Source organism: Eleginops maclovinus, chromosome 19 (genome assembly GCF_036324505.1).
Source record: "Eleginops maclovinus isolate JMC-PN-2008 ecotype Puerto Natales chromosome 19, JC_Emac_rtc_rv5, whole genome shotgun sequence".
Lineage (NCBI taxonomy): Eukaryota > Metazoa > Chordata > Actinopteri > Perciformes > Eleginopidae > Eleginops > Eleginops maclovinus.
Window position 1 is genome coordinate 2,679,556 of NC_086367.1, and position 23,156 is coordinate 2,702,711.

The following is a 23,156-nucleotide window of genomic DNA, read 5'->3' on the forward strand; positions in this document are numbered from 1 at the left end:
TGGACTATCTAGCATGATTTTGCCCAAGATAAATAGAATAAAATGAATTGGAAGTAGTGATGCAAGGGTTGCAGTTGTTATCATGTACACATAGTCAATCTGAGGTTTGGGTGACCAAGCATCAAGGTGGTCCCAACTAAACAAAGTCTACTTATGTTCCTTTATCTATAACCAACATGCTTCAGTGTCGTTGCTCACACGTACAGTACATTCATCAGAGGTGAAGTGTCTATGCAGTTTATGTAGGTTCAGGTGAATGAATTTTGACTAATGATTTAAAAATACCCTGATAGCAACCACACAACTGAGCAAAGAAGTAACATCCAATTTCTCACTCTTCAGCAGTGGTGTAAAGTAACTAAGTAGATTTACTCAAATACTGTAAGTACAATGCTGAGGTATTTTTGCTTTACCTGAGTATTTACATTTTATGCTACTTTGTACTTCTACTCCACTTCAGTTCAGAGGTAAATGGTGTACTTTTACTCCACTACATGTATTTAATACCTTGAGATGTTGGACTTGAGTAAAAGTAGAAGTACTCAGATCTTGTACTTGAGTAAAAGTAGAAGTACTCAGATCTTGTACTTGAGTAAAGTACTCAGATCTTGCACTTGAGTAAAAGTAGAAGTACTCAGATCTTGTACTTGAGTAAAGTAGAAGTACTCTGACCTTGTACTTGAGTAAAGTAGAAGTACCAGAGTGTATGAATACTCTGTTACAGTAAAAGTCCTGCATTCAAAATGTTCCTCCAGTGAAAGTAGAAAGTACTCTCATCTAAATGTACTTAAAGTAGCGACAGTAAAAGTAGTCATTGTTTGATTGGTCCATTTCAGAATAATATCTCTGATATGTTTTATAATGATTGGTCATTAAAGTGTTCTCAGAGCTGGTAAAGGTGCAGCTAGTTTGAATGGCTTTGTATACTGCAGGGTAGCTGCTGAATTTACTCCAGGTGAACTAAAGTCTGATTTAAGGGAGATTATATTTACCATCATTAATCCAGATCTGTAAAGAAACTAAAGGGATTGAATACATGTAGTGGAGTAAAAGTACACCATTCACCTCTGAACTATAGTGGAGTAAAACTACATAGTAGCATTAAATGGAAATACTCAAGTGAAGTACAATAATCTCAAATTGTACTTTAGTACAGTACTTGAGTAAATGTACTTAGTTACTTCCCACCTCTGTTTACAGTGTACATCATGGAAGTGACCTAAGGGAAGGATGCACATTGAGAATCTGAAACAGTACTGATGCTGGCAGAACACTGGCCCGTCATGTGCCTCAGCATGACATTCTGTACAGCCTGAGCAGCTCGGTCGGCTTCTGGATGTGGGATGTCTCATTTAAAAATATCTCTAACAGCTCATTTTTCAATGCCACACTGAGTCTGTTTCTTCATGTTTAAATGCATTTATAAGTCGCTTTGGATAAAAGCATCAGCTAAATGTAAAGTAATGTAACATAACTTCACAAGGGGATTATCCGGTGTAGTGTGCCACTGCTTATTGCTCAAGGTTCATGAATGCTAACAGCCCTGCCACTTAGCCTTCGTTTATAAGACACAGCAGCAAAAGCCATCCCTATAGAATGTATATCAACAACCACATGCACATGGGTCATTTAAGAGTATGTGAGAGTGTTGTTGTAATTTAATGATCCTATTGAAGATTATAGGCCTTGTTATCTCAAATGTTACTGTGTGAATAAACCATGAGCAGCAGCAGAGAACAGTAACACCCTGTCAGTCCCTCTCAGAGCACAACTCCAATAAAGACAGATTCATGTTGGCTAAAGACTGATATTTTACTTATGGCCTACTTTTTTACAAAATCTCAACAATATTAAAACAAAGAAATACTTTGATCTGGAAATCTCACAGGTTTTCCTTTTTATTTTGTATCATTCTTATTCCATTTGCTTGTTTTTGTCATCTAACTGCTGTCATTTCAGAACCTACCTTCCAGTCGGTAAATAACTTCACCTGTTCCCTAGTATGTGAATCAGTCCACTTTCAGACAGATTGTCTTTGCTTTTAAACCTTAAGATGCTGGCTCAACTTCATCCAGTATTTGATTTTAGCCCATATTTACCAGATTCTGCTTCTGCCTAGCCCTTAAGTACTTTGTTTACCAGCCTGGAATTCTTTGTAATGATTTCTATTTTTGCACCTGTCTCTGAGTGGTTCCACCGGGTTCTTTATCTTTGAGCTTGGACATCAAAGGTAGTGGTATACAAGAGCTTTAAACACAATACATGGGGGCTAGACAGTGAACAATAAAAAAAAAATGTTATCAAAATCCAATTGTCATAGTAAGAGTACACCCAGAATTTGTCTTCCCAAAGTGGCCGGATGCACTTTTACAGCCAGCTTTGGACCCCTTTCCGTTTCTGCCTGTGCTTCAGCTGGGACACAGTGTCATTTGTGGGGTAACAGCTGCCTGATGGCCTAACAGATTGGTGCCTGTGCTAATCTCATCTGTAAACGGGAGGAACCGCTGCCAGCTTAATCTGCTCATCTCTGCTGGAGAGGGGCTGCCGTGCACAGCTAGGCTACGCTAGACCTGAAGGCAAGCTGTAGTGAAGCTAGCGGCTAATGCTACAGTCCAGTCACCTCAAATCAAGCCTATATATCCAGATGGTATCCACGGACCCAGCCATCAGTGAGCACTGCTTAAAGCTTTAGCTACGAAAAAAGGAAACTACTGTTATTATTGTAACATTCCCCATAGCTCAGAGAGGACACGCAGGGAGAGCATGTCTCTTTGGTGATCGGGGATGAAGAACAAGACATTTCTGCTGTGCTTTACATCTAATAAGCTAAATATCTCTTTGTGCTATTAGATTATTCTCACATTTAAGAGTGAAAGCATTTACTTTAAATAATAACTAGCCTCATAAAGAATGGATTATTACAGTATCCTTTGATGTCGAAAGCCTGATACGATCTTGTAATTGAATCTCCACACATCAAACTATGGCAGCAGCAGTACCAGGCCTGATGTTTGCTGGATATCATGCCATGTTATTTTAAGACTTGCGGGGGACGACGTTCAATCACTTCATCCATAATGAGTTTTTAAGAGCCTCTTAAGGGAAAACAAAAATAGTTTTGGTTTCCTGTGCATTTGCAGAGATGAATCAATGCCCCTTGAACCTTTTCATCAAGAATAAGACATTAGAAACTCCAGGAGTTGCTTGAAAAGACCCCTTGCTCTGTTAATAAATGAAGGAAAAAGGGTTCTTAACATTGCTGGCCTGAATTTGACCGTTTATTAAAAGACATGATTACTCCGGATTAAGTTAGCTGCCAGTTATCACGCCGTAGGAGCCCCCCGTCTTTGGTTTTTCATAATCAATTATAGTTAAAACTGCATGAAACAATTATTTGGACAATCGGGGACAGAAAGCGGGAAACACAAAACCTGACAATTCAGTAAATAAAGTTATTATAGAGAGCTGAGGTAGAATGGCAACACTTGACACATTTCTGGTCACGGGTTTATGGGAAATGAATCACCCAACATACTGTTAGGTTAGGTCCTTTTGTAACTATTATGACTTAAGTTCTGGAACAGAAGATCCAGTCTCACTGCTGCTCTCTGTTAGCATTGTGCTACAGAGGCTAGTGGAACAGCAGTGAGCCCTGAGGTGATGTCAGGACGCCAGTTTACCTGCAATCTCTTGGCTCCCAGCTGTATGATTTTGAGTCCTGGGCAATCCTCCAGCACTATGTCCATTTCTCTTAGCAGGGGCAGCCTCTTAAGCCTCTTAAGTCTCTGAAAGCCCACTGACTGAATCTCTCCTTTACTGATAAGACATTTGCTGTGTCTCGACTGTGTACTTCTGTACTCTTGCATTTGCTGTTCTGAGTACATAAGTGCATCCCAATCCCCAATAAGTGCTAAGTATGGCAAAAAAAGTTAAGTCTGGAACGCTGGACACTTGAAGACCACTATCTTGGCGACGTACCAGGACCAGCTGCTACTGTGGTTGCTCTGATAAACACAGCACTGTACAAATAAAAGTATACATCTTTTGTTCCACTATTTAATAAACATACCAATATAGATGAGCGTAACACCTACGTCACTTCCTGGCGAAATTACGGCCCCGCCCACTTTTGGGGGTTAAACATGTCATTAGGATGGCGGTCAATACAGATTCTGAAGTTTTCGGCAATCACATCAAAAAAAATCAATATAACGACGCCGTTTTTAATATACAAGAAGCCCAATTGTGATGGTCAGACAGGCAAACTATAAAAAAAACGTTATTGGAGATCCATGATCTGCGATTTGTAGTTTAATTTAAATAAAGGATAGTTCAGTAGGGAACTATGAGGCTCGTAGATTAAAATCCTTGTGGTTATATTGATTTTTTTTTGTGATCAAATTTTTATTGAGCTTAATACACAACATGTACAACCAAAAACACGACACGTTTTTGAATAAAATAACTAAAAGTACATAAGAAAAAGAAAAATGAGATAGCAATTACTCACAAAATATACAAAATGCAGAATACAGAATACATATGTAAGCTAAAAATAACAATAGACAAACAAAAATACAATAAAGCAAAATAAAACAAACCCAACCCTCCCAGTCATTTTAACACAAACAGACACAGACACACACAGGGCGTTAACTGTTGGGTAACAGCACTCCACCAGCGTTGTCAGACAGAAGTATACCATCACTAACGCACACACACACACACACACACACACACACACACACACACACACACACACACACACACACACACACACACACACACACACACACACACACACACACACACACACACACACACACACACACACACACACACACCATGGTCACAAGTTGAAAGGCCGTGGATTAGGGGAAGGAAGAAATCATTCCAAAAGATCTTTGAAAGAATCAACTGCAGAGCGCCAATTGTTTACATTGGTGTCACTTGTCCCATTAATTCGGGCAGTTGACAACTCTAAATAAACAACATCCAGAGAAGCAAGAACCCAGTGTCTGAAGGTGAGGGAATTAGGAGGCTTCCATCGAACCGCAACCATCTTTTTAGCAGCTGTTAGGCCAGCTAGTAAGATGCGCATCTTAAGCTTGGAAATATCGAGCTTGGACAGACCATTTAACAGAAGGAAGGGCACAGTCACCGGCACTGTCACTGAAAGCACACGTGACAGACCAGAAGCCAGTTTAGTCCAGAACAATGCGACTGGAGGACAGTCCCACATCATGTGAATAAACGTGCCAGCGGCCTTCATAGTGCATAAACTACATGAGGGATCATCTATCACTTTCATGCAGTGAAGTTTATGCGGGGTTAGATATGTTCTGTGGACATAGTTAAAGTGGATCTGTTGGTGATCAGGATTCAGAGAGGCCTCTTTTATGCTTGACCAAACACCCTCCCAACTGAAATCAGGGTCCAAAACTGGACAATCACGTCTCCATACTGTGTCCAGCGACAGGGTATCGTAGGAAGTCTCCAGAAAGAAATGACACAGTGTGGACACCATACCCCTGTTTTTTCCCTGTACAGTAAACAATTTATAAAGAGGATGAACGGGCAAAGGTTGTTGCCATGGGACACCATGTGCCTTGAGAGCAGATCTGAGCTGTAGATAAAAGAAAAAGGAGCTACCTGGCAGATTGAACACGCTCTTAATTTCTTGAAAGGCGCGCAAACCCCTGTCTTCATAAATGTCGCTCAAGTGGTGAATGCTGCTGTTGCTCCAATGAGAGGATGAAACAGGTCTCCCACAAATTAGCAGACCTCTCTATTGTCAAATATAGGAGAAAGCGTGTGGCACTTGCAGGAAATCTTACATAGTGATTCAGCTGTGCGCCAGATCTGGATGAGATGTGAAACTATAGGGCCAAAGCGTAGTTGACATTGCTTATTTGTTAAATTGGCAAAAAAAATATCTTGCAGGTTCCACGGCCGTATGATATTTTCTCCTAAATTACGCCAGGAAACGGATGCAGTAGGGTCACGCCATACCAGTAACGGTCGAAGCACAAATGACCAAAAATACAACTTAAAATGAGGCACTGCCAGACCACCACCTTCCCTCCCCCTCTGTATAGTGGATAATTTCTGTCGCGGACACTTTGTATTCCAGATGAAGCGCGAAATATTAGAGTGAATTTTGTTCCAGTAGTCAACAGGGGGTGAGAGGGGGAGCTTATGTTGATTTTTTTGATGTGATAAAAAACAGAATCTGTATTTATCGCCATTCAAATGACAGCGAATGTTTTCCCCCTAAAGATGGCGGGGCTGTTAATTCGCCCGGGAGTGGCGCATGTGTTACTCTCATCTATACTGTTGTCAAAAACATGCCAGCATTTATTATATTGGCTGCATTTAGCAGTCTGTAAAGATTTGCTAAAGCTACCCATAGCGTTGCTTGCTAGTTAGCTAGCTAACTAACAGCGGCAATTGCCACTTCCAGTGAGAGCGCAGCAGTTGTGTGTGATTTGAAAAAGCTATCCTGTCAAAACTCACACACTGCATTAATATTTAGAATGTACAATCTGGATACTAAGGGAAGTATCTAAAATGAGAAACACCAACAGCACAGATGCTGGCAGAACTCTGGACCCTGTATGTGCCTCAGCATGCTGTGCAGCTCCAGCAGCTCGCCTGGCTTCCAGACGTGGGATGTCTCTGAAATTGGCAACGCATTTGTGTTTTCTTTCCACGATTATGTCTCTATTGAAATGTCTCTGAAACAGCCCACTTCTTTTTCCAATGCCACGCTGGCCTTCAATTGGTCCCACAACCGCATCTGCCCCCCACCCCAACACATGTGGAAAGATGCTGTCTCTTCATTTCTTCCGTGGCTCTATAAAGTGTTCTTTGTGTCTAAAATCCCTGTATTATCGCTATACTCCCCCAGGTTACCGCCAGCCTCCTTCACTACTGTGCCCACTTTAATCAACATCATAAGCTTTTCTTGTCAACTATTTTATACTGTTCATATTTTCTCATTATTGGACATCATAGGTCTACACGATGGAAGGTTTGAGGTGAATTTACGCTGTTTCCTTTTGAAGCTTCAAGTTGATATTTCCTTATTTTCTATCCATGTCATCTATCTTTCCTTATTGCTTATGCTTGATTGCAAAAAAAGTGAAGATTGGTCACATCCTGTATCCACTACTGTAACACCATCTTCTCAGGCATTCCCACCAAACTCATCAATAAATCTCAAATCATTCAGAACTCTGAACACATCACCCTTATCCAGCTGCATTGAATTTCTGTTCAATCCCGGATAAACTACAAAACCCTCCTGCTCACCTATAAATCCCTGCACAACCTGGCCCCCACCTATCTAGCTGACCTCCTTCAGGAGTACACCCCGCTCTCGCTACCTCCGCTCATCCTCTGCTGTCTGCTAACCGTCCCCACCCACCGCCTCGTCACCGTGGCTGCCCGGGCATTTAGCTGCTCTGCTCCCAGACTCTGGAACTCCCTCCCCCCACACATCTGACAGTCTGACCCAATCACCAAATCCCAACTAAAAACCCACCGCCTACTCACTCACCATCACCTGTTTCCCCCGAATATCCTGTCCCTATCTATATCTCTATCTGTGTCCACTTTGATTGTCTCCTCCATGATGTCCTGATGGTGTTTTTATCATGTTCTGAGGAGGCTGAAAGAGGCTTTTACCTCTTTATTTACTAAATGCACGGTGTCCTTGGGTGTCGTGAAAGGCGCCCTTAAATAAAAAGTATTATTTTTGTTATTTATGTCTTAAAGAAGAGCATTTGGATGCTATAAGACACTTTTATAGAAATAAAGCTAAGGAACTAGCTACTAACTTTCCTTCTTTTGTGGTTTTCCGAATAAAATAGGGTTCTTCAAATGAGATGAGGAAAATTAAGAAACCACTTCAGCATTATCAGTTTCTCTTTTTTATTATTTATAGGAATGTCTTTGAGTTAAATGATTTTTTACATTTTTTTATTGTATTCTATAAACTACTGACAATTTTTATCTGTGTTGGAATTCAACAGATACTGGAATGTTTGCCATACATGTAGAGATAACATTTAAGAAACATTGGGAGTGGTCTCTTATTTTTTATTTTTTTTGTATAACCTTCATAAGGTTAGGGTTAGGGTTAGGGGGTTAGTATTTACAAAGCTACTATCCTTTAATAGCCATGACATGAACAGGCAGGGATTCGCTCTCATTTGTAGAGTAGTTGACATCATGCGTCACTGTGATTTGCTAAGTTGTATCAGAGCTCAGTGAATACTGACATTACTGTCTGAGAGTGTATTCAGTCGCTACATGCTTTGATCTACAGTATTTTCTAGCCCAACACCTACCATATTGCACACGAAAGGCTCATATCAACCTCTCATCTGAAAATGCTATAGCCTTGGGGTCAAATGATGGAATGTATTCAATAGAACTCTCTTTAATGGTTTGTTACATCCATTCTGTGTGAATTCATCTGCGTGCCTTTCAGTGTTGGGTGGTGAATATATTAAACTAATAGGCAGCATGAAACCCCACCTGACTTTGTGACCTCCAGTAAATCCGCCACACTGCTAAGCCACCACATTTTTCTGAAAAGCACACAGTGGCTGTAGTATACAGTATACAGATCATTACATGGGGGCCCTTCATCCCATGATCTGTCCGCTGGGTTCTCTCTCTCATTCCTTTCAGCGTGGATTAACAACAGGCTTAATGTGTTATTTTACCCAGGATTAAGAGCAATAATACACCCCACACGTTAGACACACTCACCGTACTCTGCCCCTGAGAGACTTTGATACAGAACATGTTGAATATGTGAGTGTACAACATGTACATACTGTATGTAGGAGTTTTGCAATGTTGGCTCAGTATGGACCCATCAGAACTGCTGATGGGGAAAGGAAGGGCCTGCATTACAAACTGGGGGTTTGAAAAGTTAGGGTAGGACCAATGAAAAATGTTTTTTGTAGCATTATGGGAAATGTTGGATCAAGTGTTTGGAAGTCCGTATGTTCGGATGTTTTATCTTTTGCTGGATTGATTTCGACCTAGATGATCTGTATATTATGAATATTTAACATCTATGGAAATGCAATGCTGAAATGCTTAGGAGAACCTTAGAGCAGACATTTTGACAGTAACAGTAGGAAAAGCAAAGGTATTAATATACAGTGGAGGAAATAAGTATTTGATCCCCTGCCAATTTAGTTAGTTTACCCACTTACAAAGAACTGAACAGTCTGTCATTTTATGGGAGGTTTATTTTGACAGTGAGAGACAGAATATCAAAATAAATAATCCAGAAATGTACATTAAAAAAAGATATACATTAATATTCATTTAACTGGGGGAAATAAGTATTTGATCCACTTGGAAAACATGCCTTAGGGGAATGAGGTTATCAGACAATATTCTACATACATGGCCCCCTCCATCCTCCCCTCGATGCGGTGAATCTCCCTGTCCCCTCAGCAGAGAAACCCCCCCAAAGCATCATGTTTCCACCTCTATGCTTGATGCTGGGGATGTTGTTCTTCGGGTCATAGGCAGCATTTCTCTTCCTCCAAACACGACATGTGGAGTTGATGCCAAAGATCTTGATTTTGGTCTCATCTGAATCATTCAGAGGATCACTGGCAGACTTCAGACGGCCTGCACATGTGCCTTCTTGAGCAGGGGACCTTGTGCGTGCTGCAGGATTTTAATCCATTACAGCGCAGTGTGTTACCAATAGTTTTCTTGGTGACTGTGGTCCCAGCTGCCTTCAGGTCATTAACAAGTCCCTCCTTTGTATTTCTTGGCTGACCCCTCACCTTTTTCAGGATCATTGATGCCCCAAGAGGCGAGATCTTAGAGGGTGGAGCCCCAGATTGAGAGTGATTGATGGTCATTTTGTGCTTCTTCCATCTTGTAATAATCAAACCAGTCCTCCAGTGAAAAGTGACAGTGAGACAATGAAATTAAAGCAACTAAATGGAATTCCATCATCATTATTTCATTCTTAAAGAACAAAATGTCTTGAAAGCCACTAGCCAGACAGTAATGACATTTTGTACTGAGATTGAAGGTCGCCTGAAGAAAAATCTCCATTATTTGGGTGGCCTGCTGTCCGTTGACATCATTGGGTCACAGATTCTCCCTGACTAGCAATTTGTTTTTTAGCTTTAGCACTGGTGTTACCGTTGTGTTCCTATGAAACCTCAGCGCCACGCAACGCTCAAAATTTCACAGAGAGCAAATAGCAAATTGGGATAATATTAATGCAGCTTTATGCCACACAGAGCATTTACTTTTATACTTTTAAACATAATTACTGTTAGTTTTCAAGTTAGGGAGGTGGTGGAGAAGTCCGTAGAGGCCAGGCTTGGAACCGGTCACCGGTCAAGTCCCGAAAAACCAAGTGCTACTGAGGTGTACGTGAGCAAGGCACCATTCCCTAAGCGCTGTACATATGGCAGCCCACTGCTCCTAACAATATAGGATGGGTCAAATGAAGAATGTAAATGTCCCCTCTGTGGGATCATTGAGGGTTCCTTCTTGTGTTACTACTTGTAGTAGCCAGATCTACCACTAACAAATGAAAGAGAAGGAAGGGTTTTATTTTCATTTCTATTTTATGTTTGATCCATCTGTATTTTTGCTCATGAAAAAATAACTGACATGTTGGAAAGCTGTTTCATTGGTGGGAATAAATCTGATGAGGCACAAAGCATAGTAAATACAACAAGTGTCAACAAAAACCAAGGTGACCTTTTTACTAACACTACAGGAAAACATTAAAATCATGACCCATGCCCAAAACAGTTTCAGTCTAAGCTATAAAAAAAGTGGTTATTATAATCTAGGTAAACGGTTGGCTCGTTTAAAAGCTGTCTCATCATCTCAATGTCTTATCTGATACATTTAGCAATGAAACCAGACAGAAAGTTCTCTGCAGCTACAAAAGGATAACCCAAGATGAAGGAAACAATATTTCTTTCCTGAACTTAACTTGAAACATAAAGTCTCACCTTTGGAAAACATCATTTGAGCTATGCTCTTTGCTCTGTCAGTTATTCAAGGAGGAATGTGATGGGAGCATTTTACATTTTCAGCTCCTGTCATTCTGATGCGGATAAGCCAGTAAGCCTGCTGTTATTTTTCGATGGAGAACAACCATTTGAAAGTATAATTCAATATACTGCATAGAAGATGTTCAGGTTGGAACACATCTGGAGGAGACATTTTCTAGGGAAACAGGTTGGAGAATGGGACTCTCAGTGCTAATGCGACTATATCCAGGGTCCTGTGCTGAGACTCGACGTCTGTACCCGGGCTATTTTTAGTCCCATTTCCACTGTGACCCCCTGCTACATGCTCTGCCTTTCTCTGAAGTCGCAATCCCTCTGAAGTGGAGTTCACTTGATGACAGTTTCACCTTCTGCTCCCAACAAGGTACAACTTTCTGTACCTTCTTTCTGATTGCTCGAAAGAGATACATGCCAAAGAGTATTCGAATGATAATATACCCCTATCTTTAGACATTCCTCTAAAGATATGCAGTTAGGAGTGGCCCCCCTGGGTGAACCAATCTTGAAGAGACATTCACCTTGCTCACCTGGCAAAAATAAAAAGGCTTTGGACGTAGTTTTTACTTCAGCAGAATTAAAAAATGTCTCCGTTAATTGCAGTCAAAACAGATATTGGCTGAAGACGGCTCATGCTTTGAAGATTCCAGGAGAGGGATGGATTCTTTAAATTGGTATAACATCAAAGAGCCCAACATATCAGAGGTTCTGCACACCGCAGACTAATCAGTTATGAGACATGAGGGCAGACATGCAATTGGTTTTGAAGCTTGAGGGAGGGCAAGAGGCGCTCTGAGGTCAACGGAACATCTATACACCCTGTTTCCTCCGACCCTATCTTCATGCAGGGCACTTAAAGTCCCGGGCTTTACATCCGAAAGATTTAAAGGAGCACTCCGCCAGATTTTGCCCCTACTTGGCATTTGACATTGAGGAGGAAATGTGGGGAGAGAAGTATGTCATGTCACAAAGGTCCGTGTCTGGAGTAGAACTGTGGATATTGCGGTTATGAGGCTTGTGTTGGTACCATTTTGTTTCCAAATGTTCAACCCATTCTAGACATAACGGTCAGTTTAATACCCTAATGATGTTATAGTAAGGGCTTCAGTGTTATAAACTTGGTTTACAAGACTGAAAATGGAAGGGTCCATTGAAATGCATTACAGGAAATGTAGGGTCCTGCATTTTTGGGTCATTTCTGGATTCCATTTTTACTTAAATATACTCCAACTTTTTGAAGTATATTATTCAAATCTGCTTCTCAGACAAGCAGTATTATTAATAAAGTCCAAACGATACCGTGTTTAGGCCAATACAAATTTGAAAGCTACAGCAATCTTTTTGAATATCACTATTTGACATGTGTGTCTGTGTATAAATGTACCCAATAAAAACTCTACCGTATATTTGTATGTACATTGGGGTATGCCACCTGGAGGGGGCGAGGGCCTGGTTTTCACAACTTCAGTAATGAATGCTCAACCGTTGGCACTGTCATGAAAAACTGAAAGTTGTTAAAGAAAATCTGTGAATGAATTGGCTGATATTCCCCTTTAGAACACAAACCCATAATATATTCAAAGATTTGTGAAATCCCTGAAATTTGGTTCTTAAAGAAATGTGACCAATGCCCCTTTTCCACCAAACGGTTCAAGATCCGATCTTCTGCTTTTCTGGTTCTAGCCTGTAGCACCGCTTGTGTTTCCACTGCTCAGAGACCGACTGGAGCTTAAGTGGAGCTGCGTTATTGCGTCATTGTTTGCGTCATGACGTAACCGTTTACGAGCCCTCTTACCACTGATTCATATTCACTGACTGTCAAACGAGCAGCTGATGCAAACCCCTCCCCATAAGTGAATGACTTTCAGTCTGAACTGACGCTGTTTGGCATCACAACGCTGTTATGAAAGTGTCTCTGTGGCATTAGACCTGTGATGTTAGCCTAGCAAGCGCGGCTACTGGACTATCTTCACTACTTTGCTATCCTATTTTTTAGTGTTGCCTGACTTTATAAAGTGTGTGTTTTATAAGTGTGTGGTCACGTTGTAGTAACTTTGCTCAGCGCTACTGCTTGTTACAACTTGTACTCGCCATTAACTGCTATTGCTTAGGTTAATCTCCCCCTCTGAAGTAAGCGTGACGTATTGGTTCGTATTGGATCTTGGATCTTGCCAGGGACCCGAGTGGGGCCAGAAAGATCTCGTTTTTCGGCGCTTAAAGTCAGCGCCGCTGCGGTGGAAACACAAAAAACCAGATCTTTATCGGCTCCAGCTCTGGCTCCGGGTTGGTGGAGAAATGGCACAAGATGCCTAGAGAGAGGAACATTTACCCCTGGAGACATTAGTGTCAGTGATACCAAACTATGTGATGGAGAAATGTTTTTTAAGGAACTCAGTATATATTTTTTGCAGTTCTGAGCTGACTGAATATTTGCAATAAGTTAAATGCAACTGACATATAAAAATGAATGTCTGTCTAGATCTAGAGCCTCAAGAAAGGTACATGTTGCCACTGCTGTCAAAATGTGGAGATTAAATAAAACCTTTATTTGTTTATAAGATTTGTACAGTGATTTCTATTGCATAAAGGGAAATGTTCTCATGAAACATGTCTATGTTTGAAAGAAATGTAGAAATGATTAATAATAATAACTTGGATTTATTTAGCGCCTAAGGATGCTTTACAATAGGACAAAGCAAAACGGAAAACAAATACAAATATCAAAACAGAACAGAACCATGAACTGGTTACAAAAGTGCTTTTTTGAAAATGAAACATTTAATGAAGGGTAATGTAATAAGGTTATATTAACCCCCATGTGTCCAGCTGTTTCAAAGACAGGTTTTTGCTGAAATAAGGTTTTGTTCTGCTGCACAGATCTCATTCAGGTCTGATCTACAGGTTTTAAACACAAACCAAACCAAAAGATAAGATAAGAATTACTTTATTAAACCCAGACTGGGAAATGTTTGTTTTGCAGCAGCATAATACAATACACAGAACAGGATTAGGGCCACATGAAAAAACATTTTTGGGGATGTGAACAAAAAAAATGTTTTGTTAAAATTAGAATTCTGAGATTAGCAATTTACAGAAGCAGAATTTTTCCTGTGGCACTATTCCTCTTCCATAAATACAAGTCATTGCACAATTAGAAATAAAATAAAATCAGATTTTTTCTAGACAAACTCTGAAGAGAATCCGAAAAATGGAGATGTTGTATATCAGCAAAAACGAATAAGACCTACTGACCAATATCTAGCCAAATAACTAAACTTGTTTTGATAATAGTGTATGTGGCAGCCGGGTGTGGTTAGAGCGCCGGCTGCTGGGGTGAGGGGAGTGGCTCGGCCGGAGACCAGACAGCTGATCGGAATCAGGTAATCAGTCAGTTAATATAAAGCATGTTGGTAACCTGGTTCTGGTCTGTCTTGCAGTAGGCTGGGTCCTGGGAAGACGACACACCCCGTCCTGGCCTTGCCGTCCAGGAAGTGCCGGGGAGCTTTCTTTTGTGTGCACGTTTGTAACGAAATAAACGGTATTATTTTTGCCCAACCCCGAACCCTTCCATCTCTTGCCTTCAACCTGAGCGATCCTGATCACAGTGTACTAAGCAACAGCTGCTTGTGTAAGATGAACAAATCTTACTTCAAGAATTCTTACTGGGTCTAACTAGCTCACTCCATCTCACATTCATTTTGTTTCATCAGGGAATGTAATTTATAATAAGAGAGGAGAACAATAAACCCTTACTGGTCCCACAGAGGGGAAATGTACACTCTGCCTTTGACCCATCCTAGTGTTAGGAGCAGTGGGCTGCCATACGTACGGCGCCCAGGGAGCAGTGTAGGGAACATTGCCTTGCTCAGGGACACCTATGTATCTCTTGGTCTTTTGGGGACTTGAACCGGTTCCCAAGCTAAGTCCCTATGGACGTCGCCACCACCGCCCATAAAACCCCTTCATCAAGGAGATGAGGTGTGGTTTAAAGTTCTAGAAAGAGCTGGATCTTAAATTTGTGTTTGTGATCATTACCAAATGTCTGGAAAATAATGATATTAATGTGTATGAAAACGACAAGGGAGCATTCCAAACCTACCTCCAAACGCCGGCCTCATGGTGAAGTCATGGTCGTCCACTTTGAGCAATTGCTCCGTCTTTGTCTTGCGAGCCTTGGTCACATCCGGAGGCTTCTTTGCCAAGGAGCTAGAGGTAAGGACAACCACCGTCAGAGGGTAGGCAACTGATCAACTGGGGTTTGATTTCAAATAAGATAAGAGATGAACAGCAATGCACCAACACCAGAGGAATCTGATTGAAGAAGAATAATCGATTCACTTGTCTGCACCGCATTTTCTTCGTCTACCCTTTTTAGTGCATTAGGGAGCCATTTTTCTATTTTCTTTCAACTTCTTTGCTGCAAACTTCCAAAAAGGCGCCACATAACTGAAGCTTATCCGTTTATCATGGTTGAGAAAATACAATGCACTTTAGAGATGTAGAGATCAAGCCTGTGTTCAATTCGAGCATAGCAGTCAGCCCGTCTGCAGAAGGCACCTCTAGAGTGTATTTGTGTCCTTGCTTGAATGGACAGTCATGCTGTGATAATGGGGGGGTGGTAGAGTGACTCTAACAGGGGTGCTGGTGGAGCTGTTTGGGCCTCATGCTGTGTTAAATCCCCTGTGAGGATGGATGGGAGTGACATGGCGTCTCCCTGCAGAGCAGTACCAGACATTGTTTTTAATCTCCAACACATGAGGTTTGTGCTTTGCATGACTTTTTTTGGTAAATATATCAAAATGAATTGATTGTATGAATAATTTTAGCATTTATTCAACAAGTCTTTTTTTGCACATGAATTTTATCATTTTTATCAATTCCCATGTGATTTAAATGTTTGATTGTGTGATACACTCAAACAGAATGCTTATATTATGCAACCTTTTTTCTTTTCTGAACCAATAGATGCATCTAAACAGACAGGGAGAGCCATATCTGTAATACTCCTAATAATACTTCTAATCCCCCAGACTGAGCAACAAACAGGCTTCAAAAAGCATGTCCCTCTGATCTTTATGAAATAAAAGCCTTACTAGGTCTCGGAGGAGAGATCATGGTTACAGCTAACGAACCAAAGTTGCTTGATGTTAGGTTCTTTCAGTGTTCTCGACATTAAAGAGAGGTCTCTTCTTGGACCCTGACCTCCACTCTACAAGGCTTTGATGCTATTGACAGCAATGTTGTAATTCTCAGAGCCACAAGAGGTCTATGTCTCATAAACGCTGCCTGTCCTAGACTTAAAAAGAATGACTGATACCTCCTGATGAACAGCTCAGCATCCTACAGGCAGCTTCACCACCATTAGTGTATGAATGAGTTTGGGTAGCAGGTCCTACTCACCACTGGGTGTAATATTAAGTTGTCTTTGGCTCTTTCTGCTGTAACAAATGAAATTGCATTTTATAAAGCTTGTCCACTTGGAACAATTTTACAGGGTTGAGAAAAAACAGTTTTCAGGATTTAAACATTCAACGTTCGGTATAAAATCATGGCGCACAGGATTTTTTAATCTATTTGTATGATTGGTATTTTTTTCGGAACAGAAATTGTGTACTATTTTTTCTTAAATGACATTATTGAATACAAAACACATTCATATTTATTTTGGCTCAAGTTAGAGCACTGTCTTTCCTGTCACAAATATTATGACTGTAGATTCTTCTTTTGGAGGGGGGCCCAAGCTCAGTGTTAGAGGGGCACTGGCCCCAGTTGCCAACCCCTAGGACCGACCATGACAACCCCTCTAAGGTTAGGCAGTTTTTGGTAGACAAGGGGACTGCAGGGGATGGAACCACCAACCTTATATTTGGAGAACGACCATTTACCTGAGCCACAGATGCCTCTACTCTGCCCTGATAAAACTGCAATCAATTGAGCATTTAAATCACATTCAATGCTGTTTTAATTTGCCTCACTTGAACCTTTTTTAAAGAAGTTTTTGTTAAGATTTCCACTTCTTCTGAGTGATCCATGAATCAATGCATTTGATAATAATGCTCCTCTGATTGCATTCACTAACTGCTGCATGCCTGATGTCATCATTCTCCAATAAAGCCCAACAGATCCACTTCTGACACACCTTTTTGATGCAAGTTCACTCTGCCAATTCTCTCCATACCAAACCAGAAGAGAATTTAAGAGAAGGGTGTATGAAAGTTTCAAACATGGCTTCATGCCATGTTGATGAAACATACATTTCACCTTAAATATTCTCTTTAATGCTTCTTTCACTACCTGCAGGTAATTTGGCTCGATACGCCTCTACTGACATCTGTTTCTTTTGGCTTGTTATGAGGAATGTAAGTCATTTTAAATGATGTAACAAGTGATCAATGAGCTCCACCACTCTTGAGCATCTTAATGATTGGATAGAATGTCCATTTAAACACACACTTTCTAACATCAAATGTAGCATTAAACACAACTCAGCAGAAAAATTAGTTTTACTTCTGGAGGACTGCACAGTGAAAAAACTGAAACCTTTACTTTAATTAAATGTATGATGTCAACAAATTACACATAATTGTATTGGGTTGCAATAATATTAAGTTGAAATAAAAGATAGGCTCAACTTAATATTATTGCTTTCAACTAACCTAACACAATTATGTGTAATTCGTTGACATTTAATTGAAGTCAACCTTTCCATTTATTCAGTGCGTTCATCCTGTATTTATTATTTATCTCCACTTACGCTCCATGCTTTTGGGTCTCCACGGTGCCGGTCCATCTGCGCACCCTTTGCTTGCGGCACTCCCCGGTAACGAGCAGACACAGCAGCAGAACGAGAGCTTTGATCAGATGAGGCATCTTGACGGCGCACATCCACAGGTGGGTACCTTGAAAGCCCCTCTCTCTCGGTTCATTCCAGCAGGAAGCAGCCGGCAGTGCATGGTGCTCACAGGGAGGATGCGTCCTCGGTCATGGTAGCAGACTCTGCCGCGCGGGGCTGCAGGAGAGGAGTGTGTTTGTGATGGATGCTACACACACTCATCCTCACGAGAGAGAGAGAGAGAGAGAGAGAGAGAGAGAGAGAGAGAGAGAGAGAGAGAGAGAGAGAGAGAGAGAGAGAGAGGGGCTGAACATCTGTAGCCTACATGCTCTGGAGGGAAACACACATATACACACACCCACACACACACACGGATTATTTGCAGCCTGGCATGACACAACAAGAGAGGCAGATTATTCCTCCCTCTTGTAAATAAAAACCTCATCACAGGAATCACGTTTTACTCCACTCAGCGACATGGTGGAGCAGTTTAAACACAATCCCCCACTCCACCTCATACAGGGCCGGAGCCAGGGATTCTGAGACTCTCCATCATTTCGGTATGACGGTCTGGCTCTGCTCCTATCTGATTTTTTGTGATGGTTTGGGTTCCAAGCTCCTGTTGATAGTATGCCAGTGTCCTTGCAAAACAATGAGGTGTAATCATTAGCCCTGCATGGCAGCTGAGCTCCACCCCCACTCCTGCATAAATATCTGTGGAGGAATGTTTGGCCTTACACACACCGCTCTCGTGACGCATCAACAAGTATCATTTGAAACGCAGTTGTCAACATCATTTTAGCATTTTATTCACACCTATTTCAAATATTTTTAAACGTTCAATGATTATGTACTAAGGCTGGTGATTTTGATATTTTTATTGCTTCCTCGTGAAGATGTAAACCTTTAAAATGCACTCACTAAGTGGCGCAGTGATGATGTAATTTTGCACTCACAGTAAGCATCACAAAGGCTTCCTCAAGACAAGGCAAAGGATTTTTCCATTGGATTATGAAACATAGAAAAATAAGCTCTGTAAAAAACAAATGTAATGATACTTACATAAATATGTAAATTGCTAATGTAATGCTATAACTAATTACATCACATTCACATGACTTCAGATGACCACCATCACCAAGTCTGATTTAGTCATATAAATATTAAACTCTTTAAAAAAAACATTGAGCAACCCTTTCATTATTACTATTCTTTATTATAATTTGTATTACTGTACTATTATTATTTTTAATTTTACTTGTTGGATGTTGTTTTTCATTTATTTAATCTCAGGTTGGGCTGTGTCTTTTATTGTTGCTGCTAGGTGGTAATAACTATGTAAAACTTGGGGAACTATACTTCTAAAAGTATGATTTGGATGCATCACCATGCCAATAAATAAAAATACATGAGTTTTTAGAAGAGGCTGCCTGGAAATGATAACTTGTTTACTCCACATTAAAGATTTTTTTCTTTCACAAATCTATAGGGTAGCGCTAGCGTTAGCATTATTTACGTGTAGTTGAGTTTCGACTCCTCACTTGTTTATTGAAACAAATTAAGTTGAATTTTATGGCAGAATGAGTGGAGAATTGAAATGGTCCAAAACCCAGTGGAGAGGCACATGACAACAATGTCTCTGAGAGGTTAGAGTCAGAAGAACTATTCAGTTCTAAAGACGAGTAGGAGTCTCCAGTTTAGCTGCCAAGTGGTGCCACTTCTTGCTGAATAGAAGTCATTACTAGGCTAAGTCTATCAGACTGAGATTGAAATACAAAGTCCCAAAGTAAAGCAAACTCTGTATAACGTTTCATTGTTGGCAACTGTAGTGAGACACATTTACCAAGTAACACTTACTTGGTAAATTGGGTTTAGTGTGGTACGTGATCTGGAAAGCTGATCAGTTGTGCACCTCAGACTGCGTATTTCCCAGATACCAGGCTCTCCCAAGGAAAATGTTGGCTGTTCCAGATTGACAGTCAATGCTAATTTCTGACAGTACTAAAAAGAACAGGTTCTGTTCTCTTCTGTTGGGGACAATAGAACTACATCATCGGCGTAGAGCAGGGACTTGATGTCAAGACCTGGGGATTTGGCTAGTTGATGACACCAAAGACAGGGTCAGATTGAAAGATGGCATTTGTATAGAAGTATAGAATAACATCAAACTGACATCTAATGAGCTTAAAGCAAGATCTAGTCTCTGTCATCACCGGCTTGTGGGCTACAACAAGGAAGGGAGATCAAAACTTGCAATGACAGAAATTAATGAAGGTATTAAAGAAAGTTGTTGAAATACAGTGGAGGAAATAAGTATTTGATCCCCTGCCAATTTACAAAAAAATGAACACTCGGTAATTTTGATGGTAGGTTTATTTTAACAGTGAGAGACAGAATATTTTAAAAATTCCAGAAATGTACATTTAAAAAAATATATAAATTGATTTGCATTTAATTGGGGGAAATAAGTATTTGATCTGCTTGCAACCAACAAGAATTCTGGCTCCCACGGACCGGTTAAATAAGTCCTTTCGCTTTAAGAAAGTACTCCTGATGTCAGCTCTTTACCTCGATAAAAGTCACCTGTCCACAGTCAATGAATCAGATTACAACCTCTCCACAATGGGAAGACCAGAGACAGGTCTGTGATCATGGTGGAACTAATGTCTAAGGACATCAGGGACAAGATTGTAGACCAGCACAAGGCTGAAATAGAAGACAAGACCACCAGCAAGCAGCTTGGTGAGAAAGAGACAACTGGTTTGATTATTACAAGATGGAAGAAGCACAAAATGACCATCAATCACTCTCAATCTGGGGCTCCACCCTCTAAGATCTCGCCTCTTGGGGCATCAATGATCCTGAAAAAGGTGAGGGGTCAGCCAAGAAATACAAAGGAGGGACTTGTTAATGACCTGAAGGCAGCTGGGACCACAGTCACCAAGAAAACTATTGGTAACACACTGCGCTGTAATGGATTAAAATCCTGCAGCACCCGCAAGGTCCCCTGCTCAAGAAGGCACATGTGCAGGCCGTCTGAAGTCTGCCAGTGATCCTCTGAATGATTCAGATGAGACCAACATCAAGATCTTTGGCATCAACTCCACATGTCGTGTTTGGAGGAAGAGAAATGCTGCCTATGACCCGAAGAACACCATCCCCAGCATCAAGCATGGAGGTGGAAACATGATGCTTTGGGGGGGTTTCTCTGCTGAGGGGACAGCGCGATTCACGGCATCGAGGGGAGGATGGAGGGGGCCATGTATCGTAGAGTATTGTCTGATAACCTCATTCCCCTAAGGCATGTTTTCCAAGGGGATCAAATACGTATTTTCCCCAATTAAATGAATATTAATTTATATCTTTTTTTAATTTACATTTCTGGATTATTTTATTTTTTGATATTCTGTCTCTCACTGTCAAAATAAACCTCCCATAAAAATTACAGATTGTTCAATTCTTTGTAAGTGGGTAAACTAACTCAATTGGCAGGGGACCAGGTTCGGCACCGCACGGAGTGGCAGCCTGTTACAGCAGCTCCTACTGCTGTTACCCTCCCGTAGCATGGCTATGTTAACCGGCGATAGCCCGTTGTTCCCCGGGAGCTGAGAAGAAAGAGACGTGGACACTGTGACGGGGGAAAGCTGCGAGCAACGAGGAGACATCACAGAACTTTCCTTCCTTCCGTCATCATGGGGAACGTAAGATCTCTCCCTGACAAGATGGACGTGCTAGCAGCGTTGACCCGGTGTTCCAGTTTAACTGGATTCCGGTGTTCCAGTTTAACTGGATTCCGGTGTTCCAGTTTAACTGGATTCCGGTTCAACTGGTGGCGTTAGTTTACGTTTTCCACTCCTTGAGCGTTATATGACGCTGTACGGACCGAATCATATGTTGTTGCCAGGTTTGTCATTTTCACCTTACTTTGTGTGTCTGAAGTGTGACCAGACAATATTAAAAAAAAAAAACTCGGCGAAAAAACGTAAGCATCACTTCATGTAAATGTGCATGTGGAGATCACCTACAGACAGGAACACAAAATAGGCTGGCCAAGAAATAGAAAATGTATATACAATATTCCAACCCCACCGACGAGATTCGAACCCGTAAATCTGAAAATATAAATCTCAGCCATGATCGTTACTCATTACGCCATCGACCAGCTCAGACAACCTCGTGCTTGAACCATATAAGTCCTATTAGCTCTTGTCAGCTGTTTACAAATCACCGTTTGACATGGATGAAATAAACCCACCCATGTTAACTGGTGATATCCACAATTATGACACAGGCAGACGCTGCCAACGCAAGCCTAAAAAACGAATGCAAAAGCCACGTGTTACGGACAATAGACAAGCATGGCCATCTGAAAGGATATTGCTTTGTTTTTTTAGCCTTAAAAAAATGCATATAGTGACCATTACACAGCACATATCAAACGCTATGAAAATAGCCGCTGTGAGATACGAACCCAGTCATGCTTTCTGAAGGTATTAACCCACTGCTCTGCCGTTTATAGCATACCGTCCAGACGTTGAAACAACAAGGTGAATATTTATTATTGAGTATTTGCTTGTAGCTGTTCCCTATTGAGAAAAACTGTCATAATTGGCTACAACTTCATCACTGGATGAATAGAGGCATGGTTTGGCAAGTGACTTTATTTATTGTTTGGCCGTCAAATACATGCAGGACAGTAATCTTTGTCCACAGGTGGTTCCCCCACACAAAGGCTGTGATACCAGCTTTTACAAAGCGTGCACTACGTCTGGAAGAGAAGGGGGGGAAAAAAGAAAAAAAGATATGCTTTAGGACAGTTGTATAATAAAACATTACAGTAATCAACTTCAAGTGCTCCAAACTTGCCTTACCCATTGGTCATGGGTGTCATGTTCGCCACACACCCGACATAGCTCCGACAAATCATCTGCTGATTACAGATAGCCATGTTATTGGCTGAAATAAATAGCACTTGCATAACAACTGAAAACAAATTAGAAACCAATCCGTTTCCTTGATGAGCTGTTAGGCTATGTCCATTCTCAGATGGCTGATCCCCTGCTCATCAAACGGACCAGCCACCAGTTTCATCAACAATGGACAAAATAAGTCCATAATTACCAGTTTCCAGAGTGTCTGCTTGTATTTCTTGTACTTGTGGAACTGTAGGGCTGGACTGAGGTGGGGATGGGGACTGAGGTGGGGATGGGTCAGTAATTGCGGATGGGGAACCAGTTTGCCACTTG

The 23,156-nt window shown here is 41.1% G+C and overlaps 1 protein-coding gene across 1 annotated transcript in view; it reads right to left on the reverse strand.

The window, feature by feature from the left end:
* Positions 1-18,055, reverse strand: part of gabrr2a (gamma-aminobutyric acid type A receptor subunit rho2a) — a 53,777-nt gene extending 35,722 nt beyond the window's left edge. Inside the window, exons 1-2 of the mRNA XM_063909067.1 lie at positions 17,833-18,055; positions 15,178-15,284 (exon numbers count right to left, since the gene is read on the reverse strand). Coding sequence (XP_063765137.1) covers positions 15,178-15,284; positions 17,833-17,963 — 238 coding nt within the window. The 5' untranslated portion in view covers positions 17,964-18,055. The remainder of the gene's footprint in view (positions 1-15,177; positions 15,285-17,832) is intronic.
* Between the last annotated feature and the right edge of the window lie 5,101 nt (positions 18,056-23,156).